Consider the following 18,567-nt stretch of genomic DNA (forward strand, 5'->3'; position numbering starts at 1 on the left):
AGTGATGCTAATTTTAACTATTTTTGGGCCATTATTTAAAGGTGTATATTATATACATAACTGTCATAATTTAATCTTTACTACTGCCCCGTAAATAAGTATTGCCATTCCCCACTATCGAAATGAGGAAACTAATAATTACTGAGGTCAAAGAAATTCATTACAGTCACATATCTATTAAATGGTAGTGTTGGGATTCAAACTCGTCTGTGTGAATTCAGAGTCCATATTCTTTCTAAAATACTCAGTTGCCTGTTAGAAATAAATCACTGATATAGTTTTTTTCTCATATGTTAAAAAAAGGAAAGTCCCAGAAAAAAACTCACAATTTTAAATAAAGAGCATTGAAATGATATGTTTTTCCTGCCTTGGAGAGCAGCTTCTTGCTACAATTGATTCCATTTTCAATAACTGCTAGTAAAAAAAGAAAAGATTAAGCAAGAAGAATGGACATTTTCCTATCCTTTATGGTTTCCAAACTTAATTGGGCTATCAATGTGCAAGTGATTTGTCTTAGTCCATTTTATATTGCTGTAATAAAATATATGAGGTTGGATACTTTATAAGGAAAAGAATTTGGTTTTGGAGGCTTGAGTGACCATATCTGGCAATGACCTCATGCTATATCTCAACATAGCAGATGTGATCAAATGGTGGAAGCATGTGTACATGAGCGGCAACTGCAGAAGCAGTCCAACATTGTAACCTGCTCCCACAGCAACTAACTCAGTCTTTTGAGACTTAAGCTCTCCCAAATGATGGGCATTAATCCCTTCCAAAGGTGGTACCCCCATGACTTAATTGGTGTCCACCTGGACGCATCTCCTATGGTTCTACCAGCTTTCCACTGTTACTCAAAGGATCAAAGTTGCAGGACATGTACCACTGGGGGAATAACCAAATGCAAACTATAGCATGACTTAGGACCAGTTTAAATGAGAGAATGCAACTGAAACATTTAACTATGAAAAGAAGAAAAAAGGAAATGCAGTTTCTTTCCACGATGATCAGTTTTACCATCTAAGGATTTATGTCAAGCTGAGAAAATTCTCCCAGTCAGTTCAGAAATAGGATTGCATAATAAATTTTAACATAACACCATGAAAATGAGCTTAATACCTTCTTCACAAAGCAATTTGCAAACTTTCAGAGATAATTTGGGTTTCTAGATGTTGAGGTCACCAAAGACTGAAGGTGATTATACTTTTCAGCTGACATTTCAAAATGTCTCATCAGAATGATGTAAATTTATTTTTTAGAGAAGATAACACCCCCAAATTGTCAGAAGTTATTTTCTAACAGAACCATAGCAGTGATGAAATGCAACCAGGTGGGAAGTAAATGGCATTTTACGTGAGGACATTATGAACTAGATTTCTTATGGAAACATTTCTCCATTTCCCTTTCTGAGACCTGTCTGAGAATTTTTTTACAATGTCACTCCAGGAAAAGGAATTGAAAACTGTTTTCCTTTACCTATTGAACATGGAAAACTCATGTTCTGTCAATGCTGAACTCAGGTGCACCCCAGAACAATGTTTTGTTATAGGCATAACAACTCATAGGCAGCAGCAGTAGCAGTAATGTTAACATAGTTTATACCAGAGACAAAAAGAGGTATAATGATGGCATCATGATGACTAATCTTGCAACACAAACATAAGTAATGAGGATACTAGGAGTCATTTTTCTTCCACCTGTGTGTTGTTCCATATGGTAATTGAAGGGTGACACTGAAATGAATAAAACACTGATATCTCTCTAAAACAGGTGCTGTAGTCTCTCATGGTAATGACAGAATGTTTATTCATTAAATATTTGTTTGAAGTACTTATTCATGTATCTCTAGCTCAGTTTTATTCAACCAACTGCATATTAACTATTATTTATAGTATAACCAGAAAACATGACACCCATAGACACACAGAAAGTAATTATCCATTCATGGAAGCCATTTAAACAAAATTAAATAATAAAAATAACAATAATTGAATTTCCTAGTAAAGAATCTTGTCTTCTAAATGCATTTTAAAGAGAAGACATGTTCTCTTATTTCATAATGGCTACATTATTTTATTTTTCCCTAACATAACTTTTTTATTACAGATAGACCCTGACCTTGAATCATTTTTATTTAACCAATTCACAAACTGTTATCCTTCCTGTTTCCAAAAATAAAGAGCTGGGGGAACTTAGAAGATATTTATATATAAAAAATTTAAATTAAAACAATGTATAAATAACTTCTATTTATTTTTTTAAAAAAGATTTACTTATTTATTTGAAAGGCAGAGAGACAGAGAGAGATCTTACATCTGCTGGTTCACTCTCCAAATGGCCACAATGGGTGGAGCTGGGGCAATCTGAAGCCAGGAGCCAGGAGCCAGGAGCTTCAAGGGGCCCAAGCACTTGGGCCATCTTCTACTGCTTTCCCAGGTCATAGCAAAGAGCTAGAGTGGAAGTGGAGCAGCCAGGACTTGAACCGGTGCCCATTTGGGATGCCAGCACTGCAGGCATTGGCTTTACCCACTATGCCACAGTGCCAGTCCCAGGACTTCTATTTCTGATAACACATTTGATTAGATATCCTTGAACATCCCTCCTAACTGCAACAAAATAGTATATACTATATAAATATTGTTGAGTTGAAATGAAGGAATGCAATCCATAGATTTTAAACACTAAATGAAAGTAGGAACTCTAACAGGGAAGTCAAAATTAAAAGTTGCTTTTCCCTTGAGTGCTTTGCTTATACTATGATGCCTACCTGCAGAAAGACAATAGGACTTAAAGCCCAGGACTAGTTTCCAGTAGATTCCAACAGGAGACTTCTGCATAAAACTGGGATCCCAAAAGACAACCTTCACTGTAAAGATAAACAAGAAGGGGCCAGTGCTGTGGTGTAGCAGGTAAAGCCACCCCACCAAGTCATCCTATATGGGTGCTGGTTCAAGTCCTGGCTACTCCACTTCCAATCCAGCTCTCTGCTAATGTGCCTGGGAAAGAAATAGAAGATGGCCCAAGTGCTTGGGCCCCTGTGCCTATGTGGGAGACCTGGAAGAAGCTCCTGGCTCCTGGCTTATGCCTGGCCCAGCCCCCGCTGTTGCAGCTACTTAGTGATCCAGAGGATGGAAACTCTCTCTCTGCCTCCACCCCCACCCCGTAAGTTTGCCTCTCAACTAAAATAAATCTTTTTTCAAAAAAAAGAAGTTAATATTAGGGCTACTGAATGTGGAGTACTAGGAAAAGAATAAAAACAGATTCTTTGTAAATATGTATCTTATGCTCACCTTGCTGCTTATATTTTTTATTCATTCATATTACTTGTTTTGTCTACAAATTTTCTCATTAAAAAACCTAAGTGATTTGGAATTGGTGATGCTCCTAGGCAACTGTCAAGCACAAAGCAAATTCTCTCTGGATGAGTTCAGCTTCAGTTCTGGCCTCAAAGATGCCTAGAGGGGCTGGCTTCGTGGTGTAGCATGTAAAGCCACCACCTGTGATGCAGCATCCCATATGGGTACCAGCTCAAGTCCCAGCTGCTGCACTTCAGATCCAGCTCCCTAAAAAGCAGAAGACCCTGCCACCCAAATTGGAGACCCAGATGAAGCTCCTAGCTCTGAGGCGGCACTGTGGCATGTGGCCGGCATCCCGTATGGACACCGGTTCATGTCCCAGCTGCTCCTCCTCCAATCCAGCTCTCTGCCTATGGCCTGGGAAAGCAGTGGAAGAATGGCCCAAGTGCTTGGATTCCAGATGGGGAAGAAGCTTCTGGCTCTTGGTTTCAGCCATTGTGGCCATTTAGGGCGTAACCCAGCAGATGGAAGACCTTTCTCTCTGTCTCTCCCTCTTTCTGTCTGCAGCTCTACCTCTCAAATAAATAAATACAATCTAAAAAAAAAAAAAAAAAAAAAAAAAAGGAAAGGAAAGGAAAGAAAAAAATCTCCTGGTTCCTGGCCTCAGCCAGGCCCAGGCCCAACTATAGTGACCATCTGGAGAATGAACCAGTGCATGGAAGAGTTGGAAGAGTGAGCTCTTGCTCTCTCTCCCTCTCTCTCTCCCTCTGTGTGTGTGTCTCTCTGTAACTTTAACTTTCAAAATAAATAAATCTTTTTAAAAAAGATGTCCCAAAATACAGTTCTTCTCCCCATAATTATCTCATTGTAAAAAAACATAAAATGCACAAGAAAACAAGATGACATGAGTGAGAACTAGCAGTAACAGATTTAAAATACTTCAGAGATTGAATTATAAGACAAAACAGAAAATTACTATTACTGGTATGTTTAAAATGTTTAATTAAAAGAGAAGGCTAAATATTTGACAGAGAAATGAAAATTATATAAAAATGACAAATGATTTTTAAATAACCAAATTAATTTTTTTGAACTTCAAATTCAATGAATACTTCTACATGCCAGGGCACGCATTAAATATTTTCATGCAAGTATAGTTTTAATTTCATATTAACAAATATTTTTATTAGTAAGTACTAAAGTTGAAAAACATTTATATGGAAAATTTTTCCTTTGTTGATTCCAAGTTTTGGTTATGGTGAACAGTGCTGTTGTGAACATGGTGGTGCAGGTATCTCTGATACAGTCTCATACAAATCTTTTGGGGATATATGCAGTAATGGCATTGCTGGATCACATGGCAAGTCCATTTCTAGCTTCTTAAGAAATCACACTGTTTTCTACAGTGGCTGCACTAATTTACACTCCCCTCAACAGCGTAGAAGTGTTCCCCTTTGTCCACATACTGGCCAATGATTGTTACTCTCAGTGTTTTGGATTTTAGCCATTCTGACATGGATGATGTAATATCTCATTACTGTTTTGATTTGCACTTCCCTGATGGCTAGTGATGTTGAACATTTTTTCATATACTTGTTGGCCATTTTTATTTCTTCTTTTGGCATAGCCCAAATTTGGAATCAGCCAAGGTGATCTTCAGATGAATGGATAAAGAAAATGTGGGAAATATATATGTATATATTTTCTTTGTGTGTGTGTGTATATATATATATATATCTCCATTGTCTATATATATTCATTATATATATATATATATATATAGACACAATGGAATATTATTCAGCTATTTAAAAAGTGAAATTCTACCACTTGCAGCAAAGTAAACACAACTGGAGCTGGTGCTGTGGCACAGCAGGTTAATGCCCTGGCCTGGAACGCCGGCATCCCAGCTCCCTTTGCAAAACTTCCCTACCCACATTATACTCTTCCCCTCCTTTAGACCCCAGGTCCTCTTGATTTCCTCACCCCTCTCAAAACAAATTCACCGGAAAAGATCTAATCATACATACAAAGTGAATTCAACTTTCTGTAGTTGCTTCTTACTTAACTCTTATTCTGAAATCGAAGTCTTTATTCCTACAAAGTAGACTGGGGTGCGTCCATTCTATACTTAAATTCTCCTAATACCCATTAGAGAATCAGTCTTATGTTTTGCAAGCTTTTCCCACATTCATTCTTTCCTGTGAAAATGTGAAATCCACAGTTACCTATGCAAGATTGTGACTGCTAAAGAAACCTACTCAGTCTTAAGTTTCAGTCTGATGCACATTGGATATGAAGCAAAATGACCCAGGTTCATATCTTAGATGCACTTGAATTAGACATATTATCTTGGACAAATCCTTTATTCGCTCTAAGCCTGCATTTCCTAATTATTACAAGAGCTATGTATAAGCACTTGCCTCACGAGATGTTTCTGAACCTCAAAGGAAATCATAAACATCTAAGTATTCACCAATGGCAAAGAAGTACATACAGTGTGAGTGATCTCAGGCATCCTAAAACTTCATTAAACTTTATTCCTACTTGCACCATCCTTGGGTCAGGAAAAACGCATTCAATTTAGACAAGAATAAATAATATGACTAAGGTTCTCAGAATAGTGAAAGGTTCCAAGATGAAAGGTACAGTCTCTTCATTCAATCACAAAATAAAACTAGGAAACACTCATTAGAACTAATGTCCTGGGCTACTGTAATTAATTCAGCTATGAAAATCAATTTGTAAAAAAACAGCAAATGGTTTTATGAAAATCAGATGGACCTGGATGGAGACAGATGGGATGGTATTAAACTGCTAGCCAGTAAACTAGCAAATGAAAGTCATGAGAGGGGCCAATCTTGTGCTGCAGCAGGTTAAGCCTCTGCCTGTGATGCCAGCAACCCATATGGGCACTGATTCAAGTCCCAGCTGCTCCACTTCTGACCCAGCTTCCTGCTAATGCTCCTGGGGAAGGCAGTGCAAGGTGGTCCACAGGCTTGGGCCTCTGTACCAAGGTAGGAGACCCAGTTGGAGTTCCTGGCTCCTGGCTTCAGCTTGGCCCAGCCCCTTGCTGTTGTAGCCATTTGGGGAGCGAACCAGGGGTAAGAAATTTCTCTAACTCTGACCTTCAAATAAATAAAATCATTTTTAAAAGTTATAAGAGCTGGCGCCACGGCTCAATAGGCTGGCTAATCCTCTGCCTGCGCGCCAGCACACCAGGTTCTAGTCCCCGTTGGGGCGCCAGATTCTGTCCCCGTTGCCCCTTTTCCAGGCCAGCTCTCTGCAATGGCCTGGGAGTGCAGTGGAGGATGGCTGAAGTCCTTGGGCCCTGCACCTGCATGGGAGACCAGGAGAAGCACGTGGCTCCTGGCTTCGGATCAGCGCGGTGCGCCAGACACGGCGGCCATTGGAGGGTGACTCAACGGCAAAAGGAAGATCTTTCCCTCTGTCTCTCTCTCTCACCGTCCATTCTGCCTGTCAAAAAAAAAAAAAAAAAAAAAAAAGTTACAAGAGTGGACTGCAAATCAAAACTTGCAAGAATTACAAATTAACCCACTGGATGTACTTGAAAGGAATTCTGTTCCTAAAATAAATACATTTTCCAAACACAATTCAAGCACTCAAAAAAAAAAAAAAAAAGTCAAGATATCAGTAGGGAATAAATACACACATCACCAACATGCACATTTTTCTGCCATTTTCTCCTCTCTGAAATTATGAGGATGGGATAGAGATTCTGTCATTGATTATTTTTGGAATTCTGTGGAATGGGGAAAGAATTTGGAAGCAGTTGCTTTGCGTTCTGTTCCTCTGCTAGAAGTGAGTCCCTTCTCCCAAGAGGGAAGTCACACAGCCTGCCGGGCCCAGCTGGAAGCCATGCGCTGGGCAGGATCAACAGGTACACATGCTGCTCTTAGCACCACCAGAGGCACTGTGGGCGCAGAACGAAACCCAGCTCTCCCCAGCTGGAAGACAACTGGTGGACAGAGAGAAAGACATCTCTCTTAACCCCAAGCCTATTACTATTCCCTAACATTTCAAATGTGGGTAAGAGGAAAGAGGGCCAGAGGGGGTTAAGACACGCGGAGGAGGAACCCTCCCCATTCATTCATTCACTCAAAGGACACTGCTGGTGCCCACTGGACTCAGCAGTGGGAGCACAGAGAGAAGACCTCGAATGGTCTACCGGGCGGACACAAGACGCACAGCGGCGGGACGCGAGGTCGCGCTCGCGTTGGGGAGGCTTGGGGCGCCCTGGGAGCCCCGAAAGGCGCAGCCCAGCCGCGCCCATCCCCCTCCCCGGCGGCCGCGAGTTCCGAGGCGCGTCCCCTTGACAACGGGTGGCGGCGTGGCTGGCTGGAGGCTCTAGGGCAGGGAGAGGCCTCAACGGCCTCGGGGGCCGCGCGTTGGGAGCGCGGGAACCCGGCGGCGGCGGCGGGTGGCGGGTGCCCCGCGAGGCGGGCTCGGCCGGGCGGGAGTGACCTGGGCGGTCCGGCTCCCCGGGCCTCAGACCTCTCCGGTGAGCGCCGCGCGGCACAGCGCAGGTAACCGGCCCCTGTCGCCCCCCGGCCGAGAAGGACTGGAGCCCCCAACGGGCCGGGTGCTTGGTGGGGAGGCCAGGCTTGAACTGGGCGCGGGGCGGGCCGGGGGCGCGCGACGGGAGCGGAGCGCCTGGGGTGCGAGGGCCACGAGGGCTGCCCTTGCGGAACCCAGAGCCGTCTCCCTCCCCTGGAAGGCACAGGTGCCAGCTGTATGGCCTTCGGCCAGTCATCTCCCTGGCCCGTGCCTCGGTTTCCCCAACGTTACACTGGGGAGGGGGTCTGAGGAGCTACGTGGTCATCTGCTCCTTCCTGCCAAATTTTCGCTCATCATCTCCGCTCTGCGCACAAGTCCAGGCTCTCTTTAACTGCTTTTGACTTACAGGAGTCTTCCTCCTCTTCCTCCCACCTTGAATGCTATTAGTTGACTTTCATTCTGTGATTCACGGGAGTTGAAGGCCTTTTCAATACTTTCCCCACCTATTAGATTATTTTTAACGAAAACGTTGTTTCTGGGAAAAGAAAAAACTTTTTTTAAAAACTTTAGGCAAGTGGAAACATCCCTATTTTTCAACAGGTGAGCCAGTGCCTGCTGACCCACTGAGGAACTGTATGATTCTGATTTAGGGGCAATTCTCAACATTTCTGTCCTAACGCTCATGGTACATCCATTCTAACACAGTCCAGAAAGGGTCATAGAAGGAATGTACTTAAACCAAGGCAGACTGTTAGAGGATCCACCAGAATGGAAAGTTTGAGAGCATCTAGTGGGCCTCCTTTGAATAGGAACTCTGATTTTTTAAAAAAGATTATTTTATTTGAAAGTCAGAATTACAGAGAGAGAAGGAGAGACAGAGAGATAGTTCTTCCATCTGCTGTGTCACTCCCCAAATGGTCCCAACAGCCAGCACTGAGCGAGGCTAAAACCAGGAGCCAAGAGCTTCATCTGCATCTCCCACATGGATACTGAGGCCCAAGCATTTGTGCCATCTTCCACTGCTTTCCCAGGTGCATTAGCAGGGAGCTGGATTGGAAGTGGAGCAGCCAGGTCCCCAACTGGCACCCATATGGTATGCCAGCACCACAGGCATAACCTACTATAGCACAACACCAGCCACGGAACTCTTATTTTACTTGTTCTCCTATACTAAGTACTTGGCAAACTCTTGGTACCAAGCTGTCATTCCGTAAATAATAAGTAGGTACCCATGTCAGTCAATTCCACATATTTCAGCTTATCACTAAGCCAATACCATAAATGCTAGGGGGTATTAAAAACAAATAAAGCCCGGCCGGCGCCGCGGCTCACTAGGCTAATCCTCCGCCTTGCGGCGCCGGCACACCGGGTTCTAGTCCCGGTCGGGGCGCCGGATTCTGTCCCGGTTGCCCCTCTTCCAGGCCAGCCCTCTGCTGTGGCCAGGGAGTGCAGTGGAGGATGGCCCAGGTGCTTGGGCCCTGCACCCCATGGGAGACCAGGAAAAGCACCTGGCTCCTGGCTCCTGCCATCGGATCAGCGCGGTGCGCCGGCCGCAGCGCGCCGGCCGCGGCGGCCATTGGAGGGTAAACCAACGGCAAAAGGAAGACCTTTCTCTCTGTCTCTCTCTCTCACTGTCCACTCTGCCTGTCAAAAATAATAAAATAATAATAAAAAAAAAATTTAAAAAAAAAAAAAAACAAATAAAGCCCAAATTTCTATACTTTATAGAACCAATAGCTACAACACATACACTCATATTAAATGATTTTCCAATTACAAAATTATCTTTTATAGGTTAACAAAATGTAAGCATTTAAGAAATCTAGATCATTTTCTTCCTAACAGGTTAAAAATCGAGAAATATAAACCAGATGTAGCTGGTTCTTGACATGGAGAACCAAACTCATAATACAATGGGGTAAGTGTTGAGAAATTTCTGTTTAATAAATTGGTACTTTATGCCCAAAAACTCCCTGATGAAAAATGAATTTTGAAAATTACTATTAATAAAAGGACATGCCAGTTATTTTGAGGGAAGAGGCTGGGAGGAGGGGAGGAATTTCAAGTAACTGTACTTATCATTCTATAGTGTAAATCTCTCCAGTCTTGACTATGCTGATCTAAACTCAAAAATTATGATTTTCCAACTTTTAGTGATTATGTCATTGTCTTAGGGTGATGAGTGCCCAGGCTCATTTGCTCATAATGTTTCCACAAAGCAGCAACTGTTAGCCAGCCTACTCCTTTCTTGTGTTGTTTCCAAACTTAACCTCTGTTCTTGCTCTTAAGGCTGAACTCAACTTTTTTTTTTTAAGATTTTACTTGTTTGTTTGAAAGCTAGAGTTATATACAGAGAGAGGGAGAGAGAGAGAAAGGTCTTCCTCCAATGGTTCACTCCCCAAATGACTGCAATGGCCAGAGCTGGGACAATCCAAAGCCAGGAGTCAGGAGTTTCTTCCAGGTCTCCCACAGGGTTGTAAGGGCCCAAGCACTTGGGCCATCTTCTACTGCTTTCCCAGGTCATAAGCAGAGAATTGGATTGGAAGAGGGGCAGCTGGGACACAAACAGGTGCCCATATGGGATGCCAGCGTGGCCAGTGGATGCTTAACCCACTATACCACAGTGCCGGCCCATGAAATCAACATTTAAACACAGCCTGAAAATAGGTCCAGCTCCACAAAACAGTAGCAAGAATGGAATGGCTTACCAAAACTTTAGTAAAGAGATAGGAATGAAACTTGTATAGCATTTACCATTGTAGAAAATGAATCAAATTCCTTGTTACAAATACCTGTTCCCTGCCCCTTCCCTGCCACGAGCACCTCAAAGGTTTCTCTTCCTATTGCAGTAGTCCACTGGCCACTTCCTGACCCAGGACTTGGAGAGTGGGGAGTGTATGGGGTGGAGTTGTAAAGCCTCATTGTGACTGTGACTGACCTTGGCATCCGTCACACCATTCTGGTGACAGATGTGTCACCCGACACATCTGGGTGTGTTATTGCAGTGATTCTATTCAGGCGTGACTTTGACACCAAGCAAAAGGAAAGCTGAAAAGTCTAGATATAATAACTGTCACTCCTTCCTCCTCATAATAGCCCTGCTAGGTGTCATTTTCATTTTACAACAAGAAAACAGAAATATTGTAATCTAAGCTCTTGTAACAAAAGACCCCAAAATACAAGTGGCTCAAATAAGATGGAAGTTCATTTCTATCTCAAATACCAGTCCAGAGATAAAGCAGACCAGAGTTGAGAGGGCAGCTTTACCATCCTTAACATGATTTACACCTCTGAACCCAAAATGATTACTTCAGCTCCCACTATCTCTACTAAATTCTTATTTTTTAAAGAACAAAGTTTCTTAATGATCTATGTATGAATTATAGTATAGGGCTTAGCACAGTACTCAATACCTTTATTTTTAAGAGACTGGAGAGAAACAGAAATCATGATTATTCTCTTAATAGAGGGAAAGATAAGGACAAAAGGAAAGAATAACATTTTTCCTTTTAGGAATGTGGCCTAGTCAGGGCAGAGCCAGAACTTGGTTTCAGCTAGCCCCACTAAAGGCTGGGAAATGTGGACCCCAACTGGGCAGCCCTGTGGCCAGCAAAAGCTTTGAAATTCTGTGATGCAGATGGTCCCCAGATGATGATGGCTTGACTTACAATCGACTTCACGATAGTGTAAAAGCAATATGTATTCAACAGAGACCATACTTTGAACTTTGAATTTTTGTCTTTTCCCAGGCTAGTAATTTATGATAGAATACTGTTTAGCAATGCCAGGTGGTGGCAGTGAGCTACAGCTCCCAATCAGCCGTAGGATCAGGAGGGGAAGCAACTGAAAACCTGCAGTATACTGAGTTGCTAAACTGTGATAGTGGATTAATTAGGTGTACAAGAGTACTTCAACAAGTTCATGAAAAAAAATAAAAAGATAATGCATATTTTTAATGAACTCTCTAAATTACCCTCATATTACATTCATTTTTGACTTATGATACTTGCAACTTATGATCAGATCATCAGAACGCAACCCCATCAAAAGTAAGGGAGAATGTGTAAAGGAAGAATTGTTATCGTGAATAACGAGGAGTCTTTAACACACTGAGACTCGGAAGAGTAGAGAGAGGGAAAGCAGAGGCGAGGAGAGAGAGAGAAAGCAGCGATATACCCTAGAATATACAGCTGGTTAGTGGAAGGAGACAAGATTCAAAATCAGATATGTCTGAACCCAATCCCTACATTCCTGGCAATAAGAGTCAAGGAGGGGCTGGCGCTGTGGCATAGCCAGTAAAGCCACCGCGTGCAGTGCCGGCATCCCATATGGGCACCAGTTTGAGTCTCAGCTGCTCCACTTCTGATCCAACTGCTACTAATGTGCCTGGAAACACAGAAGAAGATGGCCCAAGTCCTTGGACCCCTACGCCTGCATGGGAGACCTGAAGAAGCTCCTGGTTCCTGGCTTCAGATTGGCCCAGCTCTAGCCATTGTGGCCATTTGGGGAGTGAACCAGCAGATGAAAGACTTTTCTCTCTCTCTCTCTCTCTCTCTCTCTCTCTCTCTGCCTCTGCCTCTCTGTAATTCTGCCTTTCAAATAAATAAAGAAATCTTCAAACAAAAAATAAAGGTACAAGGAGCAGCCTGATACCCATAGCTACATCAGGTTAGAATTCTAGATTGAGGGGCCAGCGTTGTGGCATAGCAGGTGAAAGCCTGTGACAATGGCATCCCATATGGGGGCCAGTTTGAGTCTCAGCTGCTCCACTTCTGATCCAGCTGCCTGCTAATATGCCTGGAAACGCAGCAGAAGATGGCCCCAAGTGCTTAGGCCCCTGTACCCACTTGGGAGATCTAGAAGAAGCCCCTGGATTCTGGTCTTAGACCAGCCCAGCTCACAGCCATTTCAGCCATTTGGGGAGTCAATCAGTGGATGGAAGATCTGTGTGTGTGTGTGTGTGTGTGTGTGTCTGTCTGTCTGTCTGTCTTTCTCTTTCTGTAACTCTACCTTTCAAGTAAATAAGTAAATCTTTAGAAGAAGGAGGGGGGAGAGGGGGGAGGGGGAAGGGGAAGAGGAAGAGGAAGAGAAGAAGAAGGAGGAGGAGGAGGAGGTGGATAATTCTGGATTGAGTATGTGTTGGGTCCCTGGTATGACAGTGACAGTAAGGATTAAGATGCGGATTGGAAGTTTCAAACCTAAGGCAGCTTTATCAGTTATCATATCAGTTATCATTTCACTCCTGAGATCTCAGGTCATGGGGACTGCTATTTCCATTCTCTTCAGGGGAAAACAAGTATTGACTACTGAAAAGAGTGTGACAGGCCCAGTACTAAGCCCTGTAGTTCATGCAAAGATCACTAAGAACCTTTGTCCTTTTAAAACTTTAGGATTTAGTAAAGAACCATAGGACTTGCTTAGGTACACAATGTGATTACACAACAGAAGTTAGTGGAAGTTACTGGAGGTTTCCATGAGGAACTGCTTCACTCATAACAGCAACCATGGGGCCAGACATTGCTAACCATGCTCTCCAAAGCTTAGAGAGCCTCTGTACCTTGTGCTATTGAGAAATAATGAAAATCCAGATCACAAATCCAACAAAACCTCTGCACCAGGGACTTGTTATGTAGCTTATCAAACTGCATCGCCCAGGTACACAGCAATGTTTTATGGCACAGCCTTCATTCAACAAATATTTTAGTGTCTCCTATGAGCTGCTCATACAAAACAGACAACAATTGTCCCTGAAGGAACTTAATATGTTAGTGATAGAGGCTAACAATAAATATACATATATATATACATATATATATATACACACAGTCATATGTGACATGAAGAAAAATACAAATATGTACTTTAAAAAGCCATTTGAGCCGGAGCCCAGCGCCGCCGCCATGTCTTCCGGGGCCAGCGTGAGCGCCCTGCAGCGCGTGGTGGAGCAGCTCAAGCTCGAGGCCGGCGTGGAGAGGATCAAGGTCTCCCAGGCGGCCGCCGAACTCCAGCAGTACTGCATGCAGAACGCGTGCAAGGACGCGCTGCTGGTGGGCGTGCCAGCCGGAAGCAACCCCTTCCGGGAGCCCCGCTCGTGTGCTTTGCTCTGAGCACCGCAGGGAAGAAGTTCGCCGAGCAATGCCTTCGAGCACAAAGTGAAGAATGACTGCCTCCAAGTCTCTAGAAGACATTTCCTGCAGCCGAATGACTTGTAGACGTTTCAGACCTTCCCTGTGGCCTGGGCCCATCTCCAAAGTCCCACAGAAAGGAATGAGTTTCTACTCAGATAAAGGAGCCCAGTGACAATGGCCTGATTGGCATGGTGAAGTGCTTTATAGTAAGACAGACAAAACCCTTACCACCAAATACACCAAGTCACACACCTTCCGCGAGTGAATGAGTGGTGTTTCTAAACCTGGAATGTGTTGTATGTATTGAATATTTACATTTTAGGGAGAAAAACATTTTTGTTTATTAAAAAATGAATATTTGTAAGATTTTGATACCATAATAAAATTTTTTTCTCATGAATTTACAGCCACTAAGTAAAGATAAGAAAGGATAAAATTCGGGGGCAGAGTAGGTTTTACTAATCAAATGATGTCTTGATTTTTCTAAAGGAGAAAATTGTTTCACTTATAACACTAAACGTGGGAGATGTTTCATAGAAAACTTGTTTGGCAAGGTTAACGATATCTTGGGTATTAGGTTGCCCCATTCTGTGTATGAAGAAGATTTGATCTTTGTCTTGTTAAGTTCACTTACTTTGTAGTTGTAGCTGTACTTTTAAAGAATGCCTTTAAAAAATGTTTAAAATGTGACCTACACACAGAGCGTTGCACATGATTAAAAACAAAGTAATGTAAAAATATTAATACCTAAAATAATTCTTCACGTCACAAATGTTCTACTCTGATGATGTGCCTTTGAGTTAACATGGGACACTTTTAGGATGCTTTGTGCTTTAATGTTTGAAGAGCTTGGGAATAAAAATTTCTGATTAATTAAAAAAAAAAAAAAGCCATTTGAAACTTCACTACTGTCACTGAAAAAACAGCCATCTCCTGTTCCTTCCCCCATTCATCTACTGGAGGCAACCACTTTTAATTCTTTTGCCTGATTTTTTTTTTTCATTTCTTTCTTTTCTAGGGGGTGTGGGAAGGAAGAAAGGTTTATCTGTCTCTGAAAATATGCTTATATTACTACTTCCTCATTGGGTATTATCTACTGACTTCCACAATGGATATTTTGCATGCCCTGCACTGCCTCATCCCCACCCAGACATACACACACACACACACACACACAGAGCCACAATTCCCACTCCTCCATCCTCCTAGCACACCATGATTTTGGTGAGCCCGGTTTTCTCTTTGCCTTGTTATGACTCTGCAAGTACTCTTCACCTCTGAGTCATGTAGTACACTGTGATTACTTTTGCTTTTCCTGCACGATATTTTATTATGTCTAAAATTAATAACTCTGGTATCTTAATGCTAAATCTTTGAAGTATTCTTTCTGCATAATTCTCTTCAAAATCTGCCCTTTTGTTTGTATTTGACTCACCTTGTCTGCCATGTGAGTCCAGGATTCCTGCTGCTTACTCCCATTTCAGAGTGGTACTGTAGAAAGTTGCTGGAAAGCTCCTGTGCACACAGTTCACTGTGTGGTCATCAGGCTAGGCTGTGTTCTTGCCAGGACCCTGTCCTTTAGCCTTCTGCCTTGGACTGATCAGATTCCAGAGAATCCTCTTCCAGTCCCCTGCCTGGAAAGAATAAATTGGGTATCAGCATTTGGGGAATGGAGGGAGGGGGTGCTCTGGGGATTTACACTTGCACTGTGTGGCAGCAACTTAACCCCCAGTTTCTAGAATAGCAGCTCCCTATTGTGCCTAGTGTTCCTCCAGTCCCACAGCCTCTTTCTGTTACCTTCACCAGAGAATGCGCCTGGACTCTACTGCTGGGGAGGTATCTAGGCATCCATTCCCTTCTCACTCATTCCCTACTTCGCCATTCTCGTGCTTGCAGGCTCACATTCGCCTCTTCTCCCAGAAGTACCTAACTGTGTTTCTTCTTGGCTTTCTCCGCCGCCAGCCGGCTTTTTTTCCCATCATAGGTTTAACCTCATAAGTTAAAATTACTCCTTTGTTTTACTGTACTAGGATATGAGAAGAAAGCACAATATATGTATGTTTATCCATCACTAACCAAAAATCTCACTTTTTCTCTACTGAATCTTTTATTATACCTCTTATCTGTGACTTATCCCTTGCCACTGATCTCTTTCATAGAATCTTGTCAAATGCTTCCTAGAAATCTAGTCACTGCTACACAATCCACCAGATTATTTGCATCTGCCATGGAAGTCATATTTTCAAAGGAGCAAGGCAGATGAATATTAAAGCATAATTCCTCACCTCTGAATTCAGAAAAAGTCCTTTAAAACTAATCTTCTATATGTGCATCAGTTTTACCTCTTAGAAGTGTCTTTTCCCTCTGAGATATATTAATTCAGAATCAAAGCTTTACGTGTTAGCATCTTGATGAGTTAAATACAGTTTTAATTTTAGCTTTTAAAATTTTTAATTTTTCTGTTATAATACAAGACATTGGAACTTTAATAGTATATTCTTATTGCACATTGAAAATCCCTTTTGATTGATTCTCTTCCCTTCTGTGTGCTTCAAGCTATACTTCCCCTGTTCTCCATCCATGATTTTTTATTCCTCTCCACACACACATGCTCCTCTCCAGAGCAATCAAATTTGACATGTTCTGCTAGTCTTATTTCTCTGAAAATGAAACAAAGTATACAGGCAGTAAAAATATTGATATGCCAAACTTTGGAGGTGGACTCTGAAATGTCAGCACAATGCTACATGATTATAGGGATTCAGTGAGTGGCTTTGAAAGGAGGAAAGAATAGTAGAAAGAAGAAATGGAACAAGGGAAAAAATGAAAACTGCAGGGGAAGATTCCATTGAGAGACTAACTAAGCTGCTAACACATTCAGGGAAAGATTTGTGAGCCTCTAGTCAACGCAGTGGTGAAACAGAGAAATGCTCAGCATGTGGGGAGAAATGTCCAACATGTGAAGGAAGAAGCAATCACAATGGCAGCAGTTAGCATCAAAGCTGCATCCTCCTCAAACTAAACTCAAGGAAAGGAAAAATTGAGACCAAAAAAAAAAAAAAATCGGGCAAGAGAAGTGTGGCATAAGCATCAGTGTTGACAGAATCATCAAGTGAATCCAGTAGCACTGTAGGCCTGTGGGTTCTAGGGCCCCCAGCTCGGCCCAAGAAGGTTTATCGTCTCCGCTGTTGCACTATAGGGACCCACACAGTGGCTGACATGGGGTAGGTGTGCGGTCAGCATATGTGAATGAAAAAACAAATTCAAACATGACAGCCTATCAAAGAAAATAGTGGTGGGGCGTGAGACTCAATTAGTGCTATGGCCCAGGGACTTGTATAATCCAGTGCTTGCCACAAGCCACAGCACATATACATTTATGATGGTGAAGAGAATCAAGATGCTTTGAGTATTAATGGTCATGAGGCCACCCACCTCACAGAGTGTCACATAGCAAGATATAATAAGGCACTGCTGCCCCTCCCAGCCAGGGTAGCATCAGTGAAGGACTACTGGGTAGCCTGAACACTCACCCCAACAGAGTGGTAATGAAGAACTGAGGAGTACCTCCCTTGAAGGGGTAAAAGAGATGGAGTCAAGAACCTGAACTTGGAGCACTGCCTGGTACCATGTCCCCATGCTGGAGAACTATCAGAGGAGAATCACAAAACTTAAGTATGATTCAGAGTTGCATACAACAATACCAAAACAAATCAGGGTCCAGGGGCCGGCGCTGTGGCACAGCATGTTAAAGCCCTGGCCTGAAGCACTGGCATCCCATATGGGCGTGGTTCTAGTCCCAGCTACTCCTCTTCTGATCCAGCTCTCTGCTGTTGCCCGGGAAAGCAGTGGAAGATGGCCCAGGTCCTTGGGCCCCTGCACCCATGTGGGAGATCGGTGCAGCTCTGGCCATTGTGGCCATCTGGGGAGTAAACCAGCAAATGGAAGACCTCTCTGTAACTCTTTAAAATAAATAAAAATAAAATATTTTTAAAAGGAGGAGGGAGCAGATGAAGGGTGATGAGTACAAACAAAAGATTGCATGCTGGCATTCTTATTTGGGGGTTTCTATAGAAACCAGCTGTAAGGCAAGGGTTTGGATACAAGTGGTTTACTGTGGATATGAAGAGATAGTGTATTATTTTCCTATGGCTACTATAACATATCACCACAAACTTGGCAGCTTAAAACAATGAAAATCACTGTTCCCAGAGGCTGAAAGCCCAAAATCAGTATCACGGACCGAAATCAGTCAGAAGAGCTGCACTCCCTGACAACGCTCTTGGGGAGGACCTTTTCCTCGCCTCTTCCAGAGCTGGTGGCTGACAACATTCCGTGGCTTGTGGCAGCATCATTTCAGTACTCAAGGCCACTTCTTGCAATCCGCCTCTGCTTCGTCTTCATATCCCTTTCTCTTTTGTGTGGCAGATCTCCCCTGCCTCTCTCACACAGCCCATGCAGATAATCCAGGAAGAATTCCCCACTGGAGAGCAGGCCCATGTGTGCCAAGGTGGTGAGGGCAGAGAGGTGTAGGGCTCCCACAGCATCCACTTCAGCCCTCCTGCTAAAAGCTTTACAGCAACTTCCGCTTGCCTTTCACAGGCCATATTTTGTTGTATGGCCAT

The 18,567-nt window shown here is 43.0% G+C and overlaps 2 protein-coding genes and 1 long non-coding RNA gene across 4 annotated transcripts in view; 2 read left to right on the forward strand and 1 right to left on the reverse strand.

Moving 5' to 3' along the window:
• Positions 1-1,834: 1,834 nt before the first annotated feature.
• Positions 1,835-18,567, reverse strand: part of LOC149128495 (uncharacterized) — a 63,665-nt gene continuing 46,932 nt past the window's right edge. The window contains exons 2-3 of the long non-coding RNA XR_016233510.1: positions 15,378-15,576; positions 1,835-6,773 (exon numbers count right to left, since the gene is read on the reverse strand). This is a non-coding gene — a long non-coding RNA (uncharacterized LOC149128495). The remainder of the gene's footprint in view (positions 6,774-15,377; positions 15,577-18,567) is intronic.
• The window catches only part of DEUP1 (deuterosome assembly protein 1), a 101,297-nt gene continuing 90,243 nt past the window's right edge, over positions 7,514-18,567 (forward strand). For both annotated transcript variants that reach the window (XM_008262709.4, XM_089332403.1), the window contains exons 1-2: positions 7,514-7,843; positions 9,660-9,732. In XM_008262709.4, coding sequence (XP_008260931.1) covers positions 9,704-9,732 — 29 coding nt within the window. In that variant the 5' untranslated portion in view covers positions 7,514-7,843; positions 9,660-9,703. The remainder of the gene's footprint in view (positions 7,844-9,659; positions 9,733-18,567) is intronic.
• LOC149128496 (guanine nucleotide-binding protein G(I)/G(S)/G(O) subunit gamma-10) lies at positions 13,692-14,831 on the forward strand. Its single transcript, XM_089332405.1, has one exon. It carries the CDS (start codon positions 13,715-13,717, stop codon positions 13,919-13,921), a length of 207 nt encoding a protein of 68 aa, XP_089188531.1. The 5' UTR covers positions 13,692-13,714; the 3' UTR covers positions 13,922-14,831.

Source organism: Oryctolagus cuniculus, chromosome 1 (assembly GCF_051225735.1).
Source record: "Oryctolagus cuniculus isolate XC-2025 breed Fujian yellow rabbit chromosome 1, ASM5122573v1, whole genome shotgun sequence".
Classification (NCBI taxonomy): Eukaryota; Metazoa; Chordata; class Mammalia; order Lagomorpha; family Leporidae; genus Oryctolagus; species Oryctolagus cuniculus.